General features: G+C 39.0%; 1 protein-coding gene across 4 annotated transcripts in view; it reads left to right on the top strand.

The window, feature by feature from the left end:
* ASCC3 (activating signal cointegrator 1 complex subunit 3) overlaps window positions 1-20,190 on the top strand; it is a 524,193-nt gene that overhangs the window by 404,359 nt on the left and 99,644 nt on the right. For all 4 annotated transcript variants that reach the window (XM_077812867.1, XM_077812868.1, XM_077812866.1 and 1 more), the window contains 6 exons: window positions 281-501; window positions 3,482-3,567; window positions 5,329-5,495; window positions 5,619-5,764; window positions 5,874-5,994; window positions 12,067-12,209. In XM_077812867.1, the coding sequence (XP_077668993.1) occupies window positions 281-501; window positions 3,482-3,567; window positions 5,329-5,495; window positions 5,619-5,764; window positions 5,874-5,994; window positions 12,067-12,209 (884 nt within the window). The remainder of the gene's footprint in view (window positions 1-280; window positions 502-3,481; window positions 3,568-5,328; window positions 5,496-5,618; window positions 5,765-5,873; window positions 5,995-12,066; window positions 12,210-20,190) is intronic.

The raw sequence follows: 20,190 nt of genomic DNA, 5'->3' as shown, positions 1-20,190 counted from the left end.
CCAAATTCCACAGTCTCTAATTGTTTGGGTAGCGGATATCTCCAAGATATGTCAAGAGTCATATAATGAGGGGATGTTTGGGTTTTGTATGTGTATTTGTATCTCTTTATTTATCTCTCTATCATATCATATAAGAAATTACCTATAAAGAGTTCAAAAATAAGTTGTTTCCCATCAAAGCACAAGTTCATACCTAACCAACATCTGATTACTTTAGTCTTACAATATTTTACAAGGCTGCATATTTTGACATGTACTAATGATTGCTTCATAATTTTAGAACTACTGGATCTTCAGCCTTTGCCTATCAGAGCTTTGGGATGTCGAGAGTATGAAACCCTTTACAAATTCACCCATTTCAACCCTATCCAGACGCAGATATTTCATACGCTCTATCATACAGACTGTAATGTTCTTCTTGGAGCCCCCACAGGTTCTGGAAAGACTGTTGCAGCTGAGTTAGCTATCTTCAGAATTTTCAACAAGTATCCCACATCTAAGGTTTGTGAAATGTTTACTAGAAATATGCAATGTCTGTATACTTTTTTCAGCAATCCAAAACTTCACAAAAATTAGGAGTATTACTATGCTATATAAAAAGTATATTTTATCATGCTTTAAATGCATATTGAGATTCTTTTTCCAGGGAGTCCTCTGCATCCATGATGAATTTCTTTGTACGGTTTTGTTCAATATCTGCATCAGTGATTTAGATAATTGCATAGAGAGTACACTTATAAAGTTTGTGGACAATACCAAGAAGGGAGGGGTTGCAAGTGTTTTGGAGGATAAGATTAATATTCAAAATGATCTGTACAAACTGGAGAAATGATCTGAAGTAAATAGGATGAAATTCAATAAGAGGAAATGTAAAGTACTCCACTTAAGAAGGAACAGTCAGTTGCACACATACAAAATGGGAAATGACTGCATAGTAAGGCATACTGCAGAAAAGGGATTTGGGGGTGTCATAAAAATAAAGGGAAGGGTAAACCCCTTTAAAATCCCTCCTGGCCAGAGGAAAAATCCTCTCACCTGTAAAGGGTTAAGAAGCTAAAGGTAACCTCGCTGACACCTGACCAAAATGACCAATGAGGAGACAAGATACTTTCAAAAGCTGGGAGGAGGGAGAGAAACAAAGAGTCTGTGTCTGTTGGTATGCTGCTTTGCCGGCGATAGAACAGGAATGGAGTCTTAGAACTTTTAGTAAGTAATCTAGCTAGGTATGCGTGAGATTATGATTTCTTTAAATGGCTGAGAAAAGAATTGTGCTGAATAGAATGACTATTTCTGTCTGTGTGTCTTTTTTGTAACTTAAGGTTTTGCCTAGAGGGATTCTCTATGTTTTGAATCTAATTACCCTGTAAGGTACCTACCATCCTGATTTTACAGGGGTGATTCCTTTACTCCTGTTTACTTCTATTTCTATTAAAAGTCTTCTTGAAAGAAAACTGAATGCTTTTTCACTGTTCTCAGATCCAAGGGTTTGGGTCTGTGGTCACCTATGCAAATTGGTGAGGATTTTTACCAAACCTTTCCCAGGAAGTGGGGTGCAAGGATTGGGAGGATTTTGGGGGGAAAGACGTGTCCAAACTACGTTTCCCAGTAAACCCAGTTAGAGTTTGGTGGTGGCAGTGGTTATTCCAAGGACAAAAGATAAAATTAATTTGTACCTTGGGGAAGTTTTAACCTAAGCTGGTAAAACTAAGCTTAGGAGGTTTTCATGCAGGTCCCCACATCTGTACCCTAGAGTTCAGAGTGGGGGAGGAACCTTGACAGGGGGCCATAGTTGATCACAAGCTAAATATGAGTGAACAGCGTAACACTGTTGCAAAAAAAGCGAACATCTTTCTGGGATGTTTTAGCAGGAGTATTGTAAGTAAGACAGGAGAAGTAATTCTTCCACTCTACTCCGCACTGATTGGGCCTCATCTGGAGTATTGCGTCCAGTTCTTGATGCCACATTCAGAAAAGAGGTGGATAAATTGGAGAAAGTCCAGAGAAGAGCAACAAAAATGATTAAAGGTCTAGAAAACATGACCTATGAGGAAAGATTGAAAAAAAAAAATTGGTTTGTTTAGTTTAGATAAGAGATAACCGAGGGGGGATATAACAGTTTTCAAGTACAAAGTCGTCACAAGGAGGAGGGAGAAAAAAAATTTTTGTTAACCTCGGAGCAATGGGCTTAAATTGCAGCAAGGGCAATTTAGGTTGGATATTAGGAAAAACTTCCTGTCAGAGTGGTTAAACACTGCAATAAATTGCTAGGGAAGTTGTGGAATCTCCATCATTGGAGGTTTGTAAGAGCAGGTTAGACAAACACCTGTCAGGGATGGCCTACTAGATAATACTTAGTCCTCCCTTGAGTTCAGGGGACTGGACTAGAAGACCTCTTGAGGTCCCTTCTAGTCCTCTTATTCTATGAAAGTCAATTAGATGATTTAGCCACAAAACTCCCACTGAAATTTGCTTTGGAAATCTCAGTCTGTATGTGTAAACTTGTTAGTAATAGTTGAGGTGGACCAAGAGAGAATTGTAAAATACTGATAAAATATAAGTTTTGAGTGAATCCATAGTTTTTCATATTGGACCTTCATACCACAATAAACAGCTATTAAAGGAATATTAAGAAATCTTGCTTAATAAATCAGTCTTCAAAATGTATAGGCCAGATTATCAAAAGTGCATCTGAACTTTTCACACACTCAGTACATGTGTATCAGTTTTCGCATGTTCAAACGTACACTCATGCTTTAAAAAACCTGACCCTAAATTTTTAAATGAACAGGTGAGCGGGTTTTTCACAGGAGTGGGTGGGTGAGATTCTGTGGCCTGCGTTGTGCAGGAGTCGGACTAGATGATCATAATGGTCCCTTCTGACCTTAGTATCTATGAATCCTGTAAAAACTATGCCAGTGTACTTCAGCACACAGAAAATACTTCTCTGGGGAAGTCTTGTGAGGTTTCTTTAAAAGTAGAAAATTTTAAAATGAATTTTAAATGATTTTAGTGATAAAACTAAAGAGATAGAAATCATGTAAGATGATGATATACTAGGAATTCTAGTTATTTTTGTTTGGATTTGGTGCATTAATTTCAGAATCTCAGTTTTCAGGTTTTATGTTCTCAGCAATAAATGGCAATACTTTATGTAGGTCATTTTATAATGAGACATTTGTTTGCTTTTTAAAGGTGTAATGATAGTATCACAGTTTTATAAATTACTCTTTTTATTTATTAATATATATGAATGAATGTTATTGGCTCAAGGAGCAAAAGAATTTTTGAAAGTATTAAGTCTATCTTCATTAGAATCCTGTTGTAAATTACTAAATGTAATTTTAAGAATTATGCCTTAATCATGTATACTTAATAAGTTAAGTCCTTAGAGGCATAAAAGAAAATAATGCTTTGTAAATTAAAATTTTACACAGCTTTTTCTTGTTTAATTCTGCTTTTGTGTGTGTGTGTGTGTTCGCAGGCAGTATACATTGCTCCCTTAAAAGCACTGGTACGAGAGAGAATTGAAGATTGGAAAGTCAGGATTGAAGAAAAACTTGGTAAAAAGTATGTTTCTCCCAGAACAGTCATGCAAGAGTGGAGAAACTCTGTTGAATATTTTTTAGTATCTTTCTGTTTAGTCAAATATATTTTATCTTTCAAACTGTACCAATGCTCCCTATAAAAAGTCTGAATGTATCATAGCAAACACACACTACATAGAAAAAAAAATAAGTGACACAAAAATGGATGTATGTATGTATTCAATGTAGTTGAATACGTTGCCAGTTTTCCTTGTTTTCTCTAGATGGGCAAGCTAACAAGTTCAATTTCCCTTTCTATTATCTTTGTCTTTTTTGAAGTTGCAGTTCAGAATTACCCTTCCTTCAAAGATTTATTTACAAGATCTCTTGTAAGTTGTGTAACCTGTCTACAGCAATGTTCATGTATGATCGTCCATTCTTGCATTCCTCCATTCTTGCATTTTTTGTGCACCTATAATTACCATTGGCTTCATCAGGAGTTTGGTATACTCAAGAAGTGCAGGATTGCCCTTTGACACAAAGGGTATATGAATAGTTTTAGCCCTTTCTAAAATTGTCCATAATTATCAACAATTTCCAAGTGTGGATTATTTATGGCCAGATTTTGCAATCCTTACTCATGCTGATTAATAATATACTCCTCAAGTAGTTTAATGGATTTAAATAGAACTGCTCCTTGGAGAAGGTACCGCTCTGAGTGTAAATATGTCAGAATCTGGCCTTTACTAAAAGGCAGTTATTTCATTATATTTTCTGTGATTTGTTTTAATGGGGTATGTGAATAAATTAATTGTCCTGATGATTTCGAAAGCTTTTTTTTTTTTTGAATGATTTTCTTTGTGAAATTAGCCCCATAGCTGGTGATGTAAACATTGATTTGGGGAGATAAATTTTACTACATGGAATTTTTAGGAAGTGTGAAATTAGGCAGTAGAACTGGCAAAGAAGTTGCCATAAAAAATGTCAAATAAAAGGATAACATTCAGTCTAAAAGAACCAAGTATCTCAAGGTTAGCCTGACCTAAGTCAGTAAATTGGCATAGAAGAAATGGGATAGGTGTCAAACCAATGAAAAGACAAGCTAGCCCCCAACAGCAAGAATTAACTCCAAGCTAGTGCCAAAAATGCAGAAAAAGAAAACGAGTGGCAGATTTCAGAAAAAAGAGGAGGGGACCAAAACTTGGTTAAGAATAGAGAAATAAATAAATGGCATTTTCAATGGTAGCCATCAAAAAAGGGTGAGTTTAAGAGCCAAGGACTGTCAGGACTACCTTGACTGTCCCTGCTGCAGAGTTCTAATAGAACCTAGAGAGCAGAGGTGCTGCTACCTAACCACTCACAGATAGTCATCACTGCTAGGCAGGTTGTACAGGGCAATATACAGCCACTAGAAGATATATAGGAAGGGCTTAACATACAGGTTCTGAAAGGCTGTTTTGACTTGCAATTAATATCCATAGTAATATTCATTTATCTTTTTTGCATCAGTCTCTACCTTACAAAGCTATGAATAGTTTTGACATCCAAGTAAACTTTTCTTTCTCTATGATATTGCTAAGAAAAGTAAAATAATTTGAAAGTGAAGAAGTTTAAGGACATATTTTCTTAGAATTTTTTTAATTTGTTTTTGTTTGCCAGGGCCATTCAGCCAAGAACATCAGTTTTATTTTTTATTTTGTTTAAGAGTTAATATTTGGACACACCTAACCCAAGAGATTAGAAAGCTTCATTGGTTTAAAAATAGAGTTTTATCCAGTCACAATGACCATTTCACTCATTACAGGATAGTAGAATTGACAGGGGATGTGACGCCTGATATGAGAGCTATTGCCCAAGCTGACCTTATTGTGACTACACCAGAGAAGTGGGATGGGGTCAGTAGAAGTTGGCAAAACAGGAGCTATGTTCAGAAAGTTGCCATTCTCATCATAGATGAGATCCATCTGCTAGGTAAGCATCGTTTCTTATCACAATTGTTGCTGAATTTGAAAGTGTGTTCTTACAATAGACTTGCATGGAGTTCTAAACATTTGGATTTATTAAATTTTAATACACATTTCTCTTCTTGCCCAGGGGATGAGAGAGGCCCAGTATTGGAAGTTATTGTGTCTCGAACTAACTTCATCTCATCTCACACAGAAAAGCCTGTAAGAGTAGTTGGTTTATCCACAGCATTAGCGAATGCTAGAGACCTTGCTGACTGGCTAAATATTAATCAGGTATGTGGAAAATTTCTGAAGAAGACATTTGTACATATCTGTGCTGTGCATAGTAATATTTCCAAAATAATTTAAGCTTCAACTGAAAGTGTTTATATTTCCAATTTAGATGGGTCTGTTCAACTTCCGACCATCTGTACGTCCAGTTCCATTGGAAGTACACATTCAGGGCTTCCCTGGCCAGCATTATTGTCCTCGCATGGCTAGTATGAATAAACCTGCATTTCAGGGTAAGCTGCCAAAACCAGGACATTTCATACATTCAGTTAAAAAAAGGAGGGGAGGCGGGGGAGGGATTTTAGCCATTTTGCATAGGCCATTGAGACACATTTACAACACGTTTGTATGTTTTCTTGGGGTGTTTAGGGAGATCTGTTTCTCTTGATGACCCAAAAACTATTTATCTCAAACATCAGGTATGGTGTTAATTCAGCATACATCAGAGGAATTGAAACACATTTGGACCAGAATCAGTAAACTTTGTGATTATGAAGAGAGATGTTCTAAAATGAAAATGTATTTTCTTAGGGTTCAGCACTGTAAAAACACATTTTTGTAAAAGTATTTGAGATTTAGAAAGTAATAAAACCATTCACAGTATTTATCTGATTAGGTATTTTCTTACAGATCACTGTAAATAAGATTTACTGTACGTGGCATTTAATTTCAGAAAGGGGAACTATGGAAAAATGAGGAGGTTAGTTAAACAGAAATTAAAAGCTACAGTGACTAGAGTGAAATCCCTGCAAGCTGCATGGACACTTTTCAAAGACACCATAATAGAGGCTCAACTTAAATGTATACCCCAAATTAAAAAACACAGTAAAAGAACTAAAAAAGAACCACTGTGGCTTAACAACCATGTAAAAGAAGCAGTGAGAGATAAAAAGTGGAAGTCAAATCCTAGTGAGATAAATAGAAAGGAGCATAAACACTGCCAAATTAAATGTAAAAATATAATAAGAAAAGCCAAAAAGGAGTTTGAAGAACAGCTAGCCAAAAACTCAAAAGGTAATAACAAAATGTTTTTTAAGTACATCAGAAGCAGAAAGCCTGCTAAACAACCAGTGGGGCCCTTGGACGATCGAGATACAAAAGGAGCACTTGAAGAAGATAAAGTCATCACAGAGAAACTAAATGAAATCTTTGCTTCAGTGTTCACAGCTGAGGATGTTAGGGAGATTCCCAAACCTGAGCCATCTTTTTCTAGGTTACAAATCTGAGGAATTGTCACAGATTGAAGTGTCACTAGAGGAGGTTTTGGAATTAATTGAGAAACATAACTGTAACAAGTCACCGGGACCAGATGGCATTCACCCAAGAGTTCTGAAAGAACTCAAGTGTGAAATTGCAGAACTATTAACTATGGTTTGTAAACTGTCCTTTAATCAGCTACTGTACCCAATGACTGGAAGATAGCTAATGTAACTCCAATATTTAAGAAGGGCTCTAGAGGTGATCCTGGCAATTACAGACCAGTAAGTCTAACATCAGTACCAGGCAAATTCATTGAAACAATAGTAAAGAATAAAATTGTCAGACCCATATAAGAACATAAATTGTTGTGCAAAAGTCAACAAGGTTTCTGTAAAGGGAGATCATGTCTTCCTAATCTATTAGAGTTCTTTGAGGGGGTCAACAAATGTGGAAAAGGGGGATCCAGTGGACATAGGGTACTTAAATTTCCAGAAAGCCTTTGACAAGGACCCTTACCAAAGGCTCTTATGTAAATTAAGTTGTCATGGAATAAGAGGGAAGATCCTTTCATGGGTTGAGAACTAGTTAAAATACAGGGAACAAAGGGTAGGAATAAATGGTAAATTTTCAGAATGGAGAGGGGTAACTAGTGTGTTCCCCAAGGGTCAGTCCTAAGACCAATCCTATTCAACATATTCATAAATGATCTGGAGAAAGGGGTAAACAGTGAGGTAGCAAAGTTTGCAGATGATACTAAACTGGTCAAGATAGTTAAGATCAAAGCAGACTGTGAAGAACTTCAAAAAGATCTCACCAAATTAAGTGATTGGGCAATAAAATGGCAAATGAAATTTAATGTGGATAAATGTAAAGTAATGCACATTGGAAAAAATAACCCCAACTATACATACAATATGATGGGGGCTAATTTATCTACAACTAATCAGGAGAAAGATCTTGGAGTCATCGTGGATAGCTCTCTGAAGACGTCCATGCAGTGTGCAGCCGCAGTCAAAAAAGCAAACAGGATGTTAGGAATCATTTAAAAAGGGGTAGCGAATAAGACAGAGAATATCTTATTACCCTTATATAAATCCATGGTACTCCCACATCTTGAATACTGCCTACAGGTGTGGTCTCCTCATCTCAAAAAAGATATACTGGCATTAGAAAAGGTTCAGAGAAGGGCAACTAAAATTATTAGGGGTTTGGAACGGGTCCAATATGAGAAGAGATTAAAGAGGCTAGGACTTTTCAGCTTGAAAAAGAGGAGACTAAGGGGGGATATGATAGAGGTATATAAAATCATGAGTGCTGTGGAGCAAGTGAATAAGGAAAGCCTCTGTCAGAGGGTGGAAATGGTTGGCAGGAGAGAGATGTCTTGATCATTACCTGTTAGGTTCACTCCCTCTGGGGCACCTGGCATTGGCCACTGTCGGTAGACTGGGTACTGGGCTGGATGGACCTTTGGTCTGACCCAGTCTGGCCATTCTTATGTTCTTACGTTTTTATTTTAAAAAAATTATGAACAGAAGTTACAAGTCAAGCTAACCTCACATAATTGTAATTTCAAGGCTATAACCATAAAATTCAGAACCTTCCATTCGTCTAGATTTGCTTCTGTTTTCAATTTTTTATTCTTAACAAAGGTGGCAGGCAGGACAGATTTAAGAAAAACTCTCATATTTTATTGAAATGTTTTGTTTTGGTTACATAAAGAATATTTATTATATCAATTAAAAATAACCTCCAAAATAAATTTTGTAATGTGAACTGCTGTTGATTGTGAGGTGACAGTTGTGAGGTGACTTTTTAACTGCTCTAATTAGACTTATGACAGAAGCAAAGTATTGATTGTGGACCAGAGACCAATTTTGGCAGTTCGTATTATTTACACCTCCACAGGAGTATTGTACAAAAACACTAATGAACAATAAATCTGTCTTGGGCTTTTCAGCCACACCTGTTCCTGAAGCAACAAAAATCCATTAGATGTCAAGCTTTAAAAAAAAAAAAAAAAAAAAGATAGATATATCGGCATCTATAATTGTAAGACATACAAGTTATACTATGTATTTATATAATTTTACAAGGATATACATAGATTTCTGTAAGATTCATATACATACACACACACAGAGTATTACCAGCAAATTGAGAGACAATATGTTATGGTGGGTAGTATAGCGCATTTGTTTTTCATATATTAGGGATGAATGTGTAGTACTAATTGGTAGACTGAAGCATAAACATCTCAAACATATGTATAACATCATAGAGATAGTATCTGAAGTTATATATATAAGCTGTTTGTTTACTTCTAGCAGCTCATGTTATTAGAAGACCTATAGCAATTTGATTTATTGAGGATTTGCTTTTCCAACTTGTTTAACAGAGTAGTGTCATGGCTGTATCAGCATTTCCCCATTTCTGAGGTCATAAAAATTTACTGTAATCTGAAAATTTTCAAGTGTAAATAATGCTTTAAAAAAAAAAAAAGAAAACAAACTGTCATTGGTTTAAGTAATTCCAACTAGTTATTCAAGTGCAAAAATAATGCTCTTTTACCCCACTGTGTCTAGGCTTTGTAGCAACTATGCAAAGGTCACTTTCTGGTGTAGAATTATTGTCAGTGCATAATGACAGGTTTCAGAGTAACAGCCGTGTTAGTCTGTATTCGCAAAAAGAAAAGGAGTACTTGTGGCACCTTAGAGACTAACCAATTTATTTGAGCATGAGCTTTCGTGAGCTACAGCTCACTTCATCGGATGCATACTGTGGAAACTGCAGAAGACATTATATACACAGAGACCATGAAACAATACCTCCTCCCACCCCACTCTCCTGCTGGTAATAGCTTATCTAAAGTGTTCATCAAGTTGGGCCATTTCCAGCACAAATCCAGGTTTTCTCACCCTCCGCCCCCCCCACACACAAACTCACTCTCCTGCTGGTAATAGCCCATCCAAAGTGACCACTCTCTTTAAAATGTGTATGATAATCAAGGTGGGCCATTTCCAGCACAAATCCAGGTTTTCTCACCCCCTCACCCCCCTCCAAAAACCACACACACAAACTCACTCTCCTGCTGGTAATAGCTCATCCAAAGTGACCACCCTTTTTAAAATGTGTATGATAATCAAGGTTGGCCATTTCCAGCACAAATCCAGGTTTTCTCACACACACCCCCACACACACACACAAACTCACTCTCCTGCTGGCAATAGCTCATCCAAACTGACCACTCTCCTTACAATGTGCATGATAATCAAGGTGGGCCATTTCCAGCATAAATCCAAGTTTAACCAGAACATCGGCGGGAGGGAGGGGGTAGAAAAAAACAAGCTGAAATAGGCTACCTTGCATAATGACTTAGCCACTCCCAGTCTCTATTTAAGCCTAAATTAATAGTATCCAATTTGCAAATGAATTCCAATTCAGCAGTTTCTCGCTGGAGTCTGGATTTGAAGTTTTTTTGTTGTAAGATCGCGACCTTCATGTCTGTGATTGCGTGACCAGAGAGATTGAAGTGTTCTCCGACTGGTTTATGAATGTTATAATTCTTGACATCTGATTTGTGTCCATTTATTCTTTTACGTAGAGATTGTCCAGTTTGACCAATGTACATGGCAGAGGGGCATTGCTGGCACATGATGGCATATATCACATTGGTGGATGTGCAGGTGAACAAGCCTCTGATAGTGTGGCTGATGTTATTAGGCCCTTTGATGGTGTCCCCCGAATAGATATGTGGGCACAGTTGGCAACGGGCTTTGTTGCAAGGATAGGTTCCTGGGTTAGTGGTTTTGTTGTGGGGTATGTGGTTGTTGGTGAGTATTTGCTTCAGGTTGGAGGGCTGTCTGTAGGCAAGGACTGGCCTGTCTCCCAAGATTTGTGAGAGTGTTGGGTCATCCTTCAGGATAGGTTGTAGATCCTTAATAAAGCGTTGGAGGGGTTTTAGTTGGGGGCTGAAGGTGACGGCTAGTGGCGTTCTGTTATTTTCTTTGTTAGGCCTGTCCTGTAGTAGGTGACTTCTGGGAACTCTTCTGGCTCTATCAATCTGTTTCTTCACTTCCGCAGGTGGGTATTGTAGTTGTAAGAATGCTTGATAGACATCTTGTAGGTGTTTGTCTCTGTCTGAGGGGTTGGAGCAAATGCGGTTGTATCGCAGAGCTTGGCTGTAGACGATGGATCGTGTGGTGTGGTCAGGGTGAAAGTTGGAGGCATGTAGGTAGGAATAGTGGTCAGTAGGTTTCCGGTATAGGGTGGTGTTTATGTGACCATTGTTTATTAGCACTGTAGTGTCCAGGAAGTGGATCTCTTGTGTGGACAGGACCAGGCTGAGGTTGATGGTGGGATGGAAATTGTTGAAATCATGGTGGAATTCCTCAAGGGCTTCTTTTCCATGGGTCCAGATGATGAAGATGTCATCAATATAGCAAGAAGCCCTTGAGGAATTCCACCATGATTTCAACAATTTCCTACCTACATGCCCACCTTGATTATCATGCACATTGTAAGGAGAGTGGTCAGTTTGGATGAGCTATTGCCAGCAGGAGAGTGAGTTTGTGTGTGTGTGGGGGGGGGTGTGTGAGAAAACCTGGATTTGTGCTGGAAATGGCCCACCTTGATTATCATACACATTTTAAAGAGAGTGGTCACTTTGGATGGGCTATTACCAGCAGGAGAGTGAGTTTGTGTGGGGGGGGGGGCGGAGGGTGAGAAAACCTGGATTTGTGCTGGAAATGGCCCAACTTGATGAACACTTTAGATAAGCTATTACCAGCAGGAGAGTGGGGTGGGAGGAGGTATTGTTTCATGGTCTCTGTGTATATAATGTCTTCTGCAGTTTCCACAGTATGCATCCGATGAAGTGAGCTGTAGCTCACGAAAGCTCATGCTCAAATAAATTGGTTAGTCTCTAAGGTGCCACAAGTACTCCTTTTCTTTTGTCAGTGCATAGGCACAAAATGTAAGTGAAGGATGGAGTTAAATCCTCAACACATTTAGTTGCAATGCATCCATTGCTAGCAATATATGCTGAATTGGGAAATTCTGGTATCCGGCAGGGATGGATTCGCTCTGAATTTTTTCTTTTCTGACAGCTATTAGGAGCCATTCTCCAGCCAAGCCTGTTCTTGTGTTTGTTTCATCCAGACGTCAGACTAGACTCACTGCCCTAGAGTTGATTGCTTTCCTGGCTACTGAGGATGATCCAAAGCAATGGCTGAAAATGGATGAAAGAGAGGTACATAAATATAATGTGTTTTAGTTGTGTGTTTTTATTTCATTTTTCAATATCAATTTGAAAAGAAAGTAAACCTAGAACACAGTAGTTTTCCTTGACTATTTTTTTTTTGGGGGGGCGGGGCAGGTAGGGCCAAATCTTGAAAACAATTCCACATATGCTTAATTTTAAGCATGTGAGCATCCCACTGACTTCAGCGTTAAGCACATGCATAAATCTTTGCAGGATCAGGGGCTTATGTAAGCTCTTTTATTTTTATTTATTTTATGTTAGTAGTAGCAGTAGTACAGTTGAGATCAGGACCACATCGTACTAGGCATTGTACATACAAATGAATTTAATTCCATCCTTGAAATTGAGTATGCTCGTGAAATTCATTCAAAGCAAACTCTGTGAAATTCAATATTTTGCCATTTACGCTGTTGTGAATTTTCTATAAATAAATAAATAAATAAAATAGTGATTTACATAATGCCTTAATTATTATCTTTAATTTTAATTATTATCCTTAGTTACATGTTCCACTGGACCCCTACCTCATTCAGTTCACAGGATGGATGATGATCAGTTAATGAGTAGCCATTCAATATTTTGTTTTATTCTCATTGTTCAGTAAATGGCCCCACACCTTAATTACTACACACTATTCAAATCCAGTTCTGAAAGCAGAATTATTAATTTCCTCGTGGGCTTTTCTATGGCACTTCTCACTATAGTATCCAAGTGCTTCACAAGCAAACATTAATTTAATTTATCTTCACAACACACGTGTGAAACAAGGGAGTGGTATTATCTCCATTTTACAAATGGGAACTGAGGCAGAGAGAAATTAATTTTGAGTGCCCAATTTGAGAGCCTAGGACCTGATTTTTCAGGGTACTTAGCATTATATAGTATTTTTTATATTCAAAGCACAGTTCCCATTGGCTTAAGTTGTATCTGTGAGTGCTCAGCATTTCTGCAAATCAGACCCGGGGTCTCAATGTGGGCACCCAGAAAATGAGGAACATACAATTAGTTGTGCCACTTGTGAAAAATTTTATTTAAGTCACTTACCTAGTATCACATAGGAACTCTTTGACAGAGACAGGGATCGAATCCCATTCTCCAGGGCAGCATTCAACAGCCTTAGCCCTGAGACAATTCTCTCTCTTCCTGAATCCCCTCCCTACTTCATTCATTACACATCTGCCAACTTTTACAACAAATGAGGCAGGGTCCTATAGACAACTGCCTCCTTCAGTACATAGACGTGATTCATTCCCCTGAGGAATAGTATGTGATCATGTAATGAAAAACTATCATAATGCAGATGCACAGTTAGGGAGGTCAACTTAAGGCGCTTGACCGAGCAACCTGAATGTTCTTTAAATATTTTTGTGTGTGTAGTTTCTCTGGTTTTTAAAAAACAGAAATTTCATCACATGACATCATATGGACACCTGCATCATCCGCAGGATTGGAACCTTTCGGTACACCACTCAGACCTCTGCCAGTTGAGCTAACAGAGTAAATGATAGCACTAATAGGCTGACACCTTCTTTGTGCACCTGCACTAGAAGGGATCAGACATACACTGATCCAGTGGGTTTCACAGATATTTGCTGACAGCAGAGGAATGATGAGATTCAGGTATCTGATTTCCATTCCAGACTATGGAGAAGAGTGTGCTCTAGTTGGCCCAGACCCCTGTGCTTGTTCCATTCAAGCTTGACCCTCTTCTGTCTTATCCCACCAACCTGTCGCAGTCTCAGTGCTCCTCCTCCCAACTCCTTGTCCCAGTGTCACTCTCCTGGCCTATCCTGTCTCCATTCCTAAGGCTTCTCATCCCAGTCCTGGTTTCTTTGCCTCACCAGTCCTAGTGTTCCCCAGTCCCAATCTCCATGCCCAGCCAATCCTGATTCCCTCCTCCTGTCTCCTTGTCCAATCTGCCTGTCCCCTCCTCTCCCAGCCACCAGTTGTCCCCCACACATACCATTTTCCTTCCCCAGTGACTCCCAGACCCAGGCCCCTCACACAGTCTGTCTCCCCTCCCTCTTTGGCTTCTTGTTTGAATTTCCTTATCCAGCCAGTTCCCTGTCCTTATCCAGCCAGTTCCCACCACCAACTCTTCATCTGAATGTTCCTTCCCCTGCCAGCTGGCTCCCTGTCACTCTCCCTCCCCACCATTCCCTCAGTATGGCTCCCAGTGCCTGTCTCTCACCTCAGCTCTCAGTCCCAGTTTTTTGCCCAACTGGTTCAAGTCTCCCCCACTCTCCAAATTCCAAGTCACAGTTTCTGTCTTCTACCACTCCCTTCCACCTAGGCTTCTTGTCCCACGCTACTTCTTTACCTTTCCCCAGTCTGCCTCTAGTCCTCTTTGTATCAGACTCAGGTGGCTTCTTCCGCCATGCTGCTTGGGTGCCACCGCGGAGGTCACTAATAGCACAGGACGGACTCCCTCCTCTCAGTTCCAGTGCCAGGAGTCCGCCCTGGCCCGGTGTAGCTGGGAACATGGTTAGTTTCTCTGTGGTGATGACAGATGCACAGTCTGTTTAGCACGAGGAGCTGTGAAGGGGTGGAGGATGCTCAGTGAGGACAAAAACTTTGAAGATTATACCTGCTGAACTCAAAGCATGTCTCTATTCAGCAAAAGCTCTGCATGGGCTAGACTACCCAAGCTAGTCTGAATCTAGCTAGTGTGGATAACAGCAGCAGTGAAGACAGTGCAGCACAGACTTCAGTGTGGACTAGCAAGCCAAATAGTTCCTAGGGTCTATGTCAGTCTTGTACTGCGTGCACTTCTCTGTCTTCACTGCTGTTGCCCTAGCTGGATTCAAGCTAGCTGGGGTAGCCCATGTGCAGCTTTTGCAGTGCAGACTTACTCACAGTCTACTGAGCATGTGCAAACTGAGATTTTTTTCAAAGGTTTATAACATCCAAATCTGGACAGATTTTCACTGGAACAGCGAAAGGCACCACCCTGACACAAAGGCCCCTCCTTCCCTTTCAAATTGCAGGTCACTGCCCAAACTGCAGGAATGCTAGAGCGTCTCGAGGAAAATGGCTCCAGAATTTTTTAGCATGGGAAAGACAGTATATTTTAATAACATTATTCTTTGAGGTGGCTGAACTTTGTTGGCTGAAACATTCCAAAAATTTTCAGCCTTTGGCAAACACCTGACATGGAAAATTTTAGTCCATATTTTTAATGTTTGGCAAAGTTATAAGCAACTGAACACAGGGTCTTATAGTGGTGAGTGTTGGACAACCTTTATAGAATGTTATATCAGCCTCACCCATCATAATTTAATACTGATTTAACAGTTGAGAAATTGACTACCGTAAGGGATTGGTAACAAAACATGAAGCATTACACTTCTAGGTCACCAACTCAAATTCAGCCCATGTTAATGGTGACAAAGAGTTATTAGTATCTGGTAGCAGCTCTGTACAAAATTGTCTCCATGTCAGAAAAGCTACCAGAACTGGCATTTTCATCCGTGTAAAACAGTCTTTGCAGTGAGGCCAAGGATTGTGAATGCAGGTGATCTCTCTGTATTCACTTTGAAACCCATTTAATTCAGCCATTTGCTGGGGAACCTTGTGGACTGGCACTTCCCACACAGTACCTGTTGTCCAGGAGGAATAAAGAGCTATCATTCTGGCTCATTTCAGTGGTACTACATCCGTGTTGTTGAAGCTCTGCACAGCTGAAGAGGTTAGAGCAGGCGACTGACCATTCTCCATTATACCATCCCTGCTGACCCCATAAATATCCAATCAGGCATTCAAATGGGTATTCATGCTGTTTAAAACAGTATTTAATTTACCCCGAGACCTCCATGGTTACCATTGATCAGCCACAGCAGAACTCTGCTTGTGGCAGCACAGGGATAGGGGGAATAAATGAGGCAGACATTCTTGTGGAATGGCTTCTGCCACCACAAACCAATAGGGTACTCCTCTCATGGTTCTTGGAGATTCATGGGGTTAGGAGATCACACCATCCAGAAGCTCTGTACAACCTCAAACTCCTAGCCCTTAAAGGAGCACTAAGCAGGAGACTCAACAATGAGAGCCATAAGAAGATTTCCTAGTTCTCTGGCTTCTCTTATTGTATTTTTTTTTCCTTTGGAAAGGAGCAATGTGGCCATTGTAACTACCTGAATTACCGTTTGTCCTGGATGCTGGGAAATTTCCATCCAAATAGTTATCTACAAATCCCTATTGTATCTGCTTCTATTCTTTGCAACAAACTAGACATAAATCACAGGCAAATACTAATAACTTAGACAATATCTATTTCTTATTATTTTGTGTTTAGGCTAAAACAACTTCAAAAATTACCAAAAGGTCAGGTTTGCTAATCCAGTAAATTTAAATGACTAATGAGAGAGCCCCATCAGATAAGAGTTCACGCCATAATCCCTGGAATCAAGTTCTGCCAATCTTGACCAGTTGCTCAAAATGTAATTTGGACAGAAAAGTGTCATTTCCTGCATGTGGGAATAATTTGGTTCTGCCTGTACTGGTCAGAAATTATGAGATAGCGGGTGCCATCTACATTTCACTCCTTGGTTATAATGGGAAATAGGAATCTTAACTGCCTCCTAATAAAGTAATATCTAAAACACATCTACATTTGATCCTGCTTTTCTGCACCTGATGATTAACTCACTGAACTGCAACTTTTGTATGGTTTGTGTTACAACCTTAACTTTAGTTTAGATCAGCATAACAATTCCATTTCACTAGAAGACAGTAAGCAAGACAGCAACACAAAAGGCTTAGCTCAGTGCTCCTGCACTATTTGTGCCAGCTTCCTGCTCTTTGAGGAAGCAGTGAGATTACCTGCAGTTTACACAAGAGAAAGAAGAACAAAGACGAAATTCACTCACAAGTAGAACATGTTATTGGCCCTAAATGGTTTGTATCCGATTACCTTGATATACTCCCTCTGAGTGCAGTTGGAGTCACTGAAGGCACTTGAATTAAAACATCATCTTTCATAAACAAGAGGGACCTAGTTGGAGAATTATCTAAATATCTTTGACTTTGAAACTTGCTCCTGACCCGCTGGCCTATCAGGGCCAAAATTTCTCTGCATGCTCTGAACCCATCTCCTTGGCTTTTAAATAAGGGGTGGACGGGAGATTGGCAGAGTTTGGGTCTAGCGTATTATCCTCCTATTCACTGTTGGACATTTATTTGCATTTTAGTTTATGCAGTGGGTGCTTGGAGCACAGAATAGTCATTTATCTATATTTTGTTTTTAATTTAAGTATATAAATATTGTCAGTGACTGTGGGCTTGCCCTATATTTTTACATCTAACCACCAGAACACAGAAGGCAAACGTTGTGTTATATGTTACAAAGAAAGTTTCGCAAAGTGGCTTGAGATTGGTGGTGGTCTTAAATGAGAGCAAAAATGCAAACAAGCTCTATTGTGATTTATTTTTTATAAATTTGGATCAACAGATTTTTTTGAAATTGAGCAAGATTAATCTGTAGTTTTGGTCTGGTATAAAGACATGCTGGGTTAGTCTAAAACTAATGCTTAGAGCAAAACAAATCCATCTTGTAACATTTTTGTGGATTTAGGTTTTTTTACTTGAGAATTCTAACAACTTCAAATTTAGACTGAAAGCAAACCCAGATTAGTGGAATTAGGCAAAATACTATCCAAACTGCCATAACTTTTTTCTGAGTATTAAACAAAGCTAGAACTGGCAGATGAGCTGGCAAACACTAAGCCTTACTCAGCTGTTTTTCATAATTCCATCTATAAGAACAGACTACATAAAAAAAGAAATTGTTGTCCACTGGCTGAAAGACTGTCAGTTTTTTGTGTTTATACATAGGCTTGGAAGGATTAGGGTTTTTTTGGTAATGGTTGGTAAATATCAATTTCGCTTCACGCCCACAAACTGCCCAAAAAAAGTTTTCATCAATAATAATCAACATTTATAGATAGGCAAAGTAAGAAAAATGCTGCATGAAAACTTATTACAGTTTGATTCAAGAATATTTACTTTGTATATTTTGACATGTGATATTGACAGTTTGCCTTTTCATGATTGTAAAGCTTTAACTTTTTGAATCTCAAAGTCTATTGTCATTAAGTAATTATTGTATAACCTGCCCTAATTTCCAACTACTGTGAAAACTTAAATTGATAAAGTAAATAATGCTTTAGATACATCATTTTGCACAACTGTGAAAATTTAAATTGATCGAAATAGAGAAAATGCTTTAAAATAAACCTTGATATTCTCTGCCAATTTTTTTTTTTAAATTGAATTCCACCAAGCCTATTTATGCATTGCCAAACTGTTGTTTCTGTAGTAGCTGCTTGCCATCTAATAGCTTTATTTTCAATGAATTTGCAGTTGGTGCAAGTGAAGTATCTTGTGAGATTTAACAGGAGAGTATTAAGTGGGGGAAATATAAACTACCCATTTATGTAAACAATTGACATCTTCAAGCTTTACCCTAGACTTTAGTGGTTTTCTTTTGTCTTCAGCTGGATAGAAAATCTTATTTGTATAATATTTACTTTAAAAAATACAAGAGCACTCTCAGAAAACTCCTGGATTAGTTTTGTTTACTGATGTCATTGGTGCTCATACATCAGAGCTAAATACTGGGTTCCATTTGCCAGTCAATAAACCCCATAAGACTGCTTAAACTGGCTCCACACCAGTCTGATCAGTTGCAGGGCTCTCTTGCCTGGAATGCAAGGGAGACTGAGAATCTGTGCCTGTTCCATAGACAGGAAGCAGTGAGAGCCTCACCTCCGTTACCAGCTGGTGCCCCTCTGTATACTTAACAATGGGTCCACAGAAATTGGCTGCACTCACTCTGGCATAGCTTCTTTTGAATGGAGAAGGTGCGGGGGTGGGGGTTCTTCATCTTTGTGAGGCTGAGAAAAATACAGATTTGTTTTCTGGATCTATGGCTGCAATACGCTGTGTGAGAGCTAGGTATTTTAATTCCTGGTGATGAGGGGGCGTCCAGAATGGGCCACTGGGAGATCAAAGCCTCCTTCTCACTCTGCCCTCCTTGGATAGCCATGAGGTGATACACTGCCTCGCTAACAGCTCTGCTTTGTACCTGTCAGCCAGGAGTGAATTGTTCAAGCTGATGTCCCATTCACTCCTTTTAACTACATAGGAAGCAACCCCACCTTTGAGATTTTAAAAGAGATGCTGCCACCTCAAGGTCCCAGTTTACCATATACAGCACTAGGACTGGGTGGCACCATGGATTGTGACCCAAGGAGGAAGTGGGATTAGGTAACTGCTTGGGGGATGGAGGGAAGGCATGGGGAAGGAACCAACCCTTTCCCCCTCTTCCAAATTGTGCTCACTTCTGTGGATGTGTGGCTGTGGAGTGGAGCAGTGCTGCTGTTTCCATACTGCAGAAATTATTAGAACCAATTTGTATCCCTTAATTTTGTTAGCTCTTCTTTTCTTTTCCTTTTCTGTCATGTTTGTATTGCTTTTTGTCTTAAGGACAAAATAGAAAATTAAAACTAATTAAGAAAGTGCTACATATTATTATTGAGCTACAATATAATTAGATAGTGCTTACCTAGCAAAAAAGAGTGAATTTAATACTTTCTAGGATTTAATCTGGCCCTCCCTTGCCAGACTTTTGAATTTCTTCTCATATTTAAACGTAATGGGGAAACAAATCAACTACCAATGTACACCATTTGAACTACAACCACAATAATTTTCGCATAATATATTCATCATTTTAGTGTCTTGCATTTTGTTAAGATTATTCATTATGAAACCTTTGGATACTACTAAGTTACCAAACACAAACATACCTTCTGTAAATTATGATCTTTAATAATATTCATACAGGGCCACATCCAACTCCCACTTAGGTCAGTAGAAAGACTCCTCCTATTGATTTCAATGGGAATTTGATCAGGCCCACAATGACCTCTGAATTCAGAAAGAGAGAAACTGTGTGTGAGAGAGATAA

The sequence above is a fragment of the Eretmochelys imbricata genome, chromosome 3 (genome assembly GCF_965152235.1).
Source record: "Eretmochelys imbricata isolate rEreImb1 chromosome 3, rEreImb1.hap1, whole genome shotgun sequence".
NCBI lineage: Eukaryota > Metazoa > Chordata > Testudines > Cheloniidae > Eretmochelys > Eretmochelys imbricata.
Note: the sequence above shows the minus strand (reverse complement) of the source record. Positions and strands in the feature narration are given on the sequence as shown.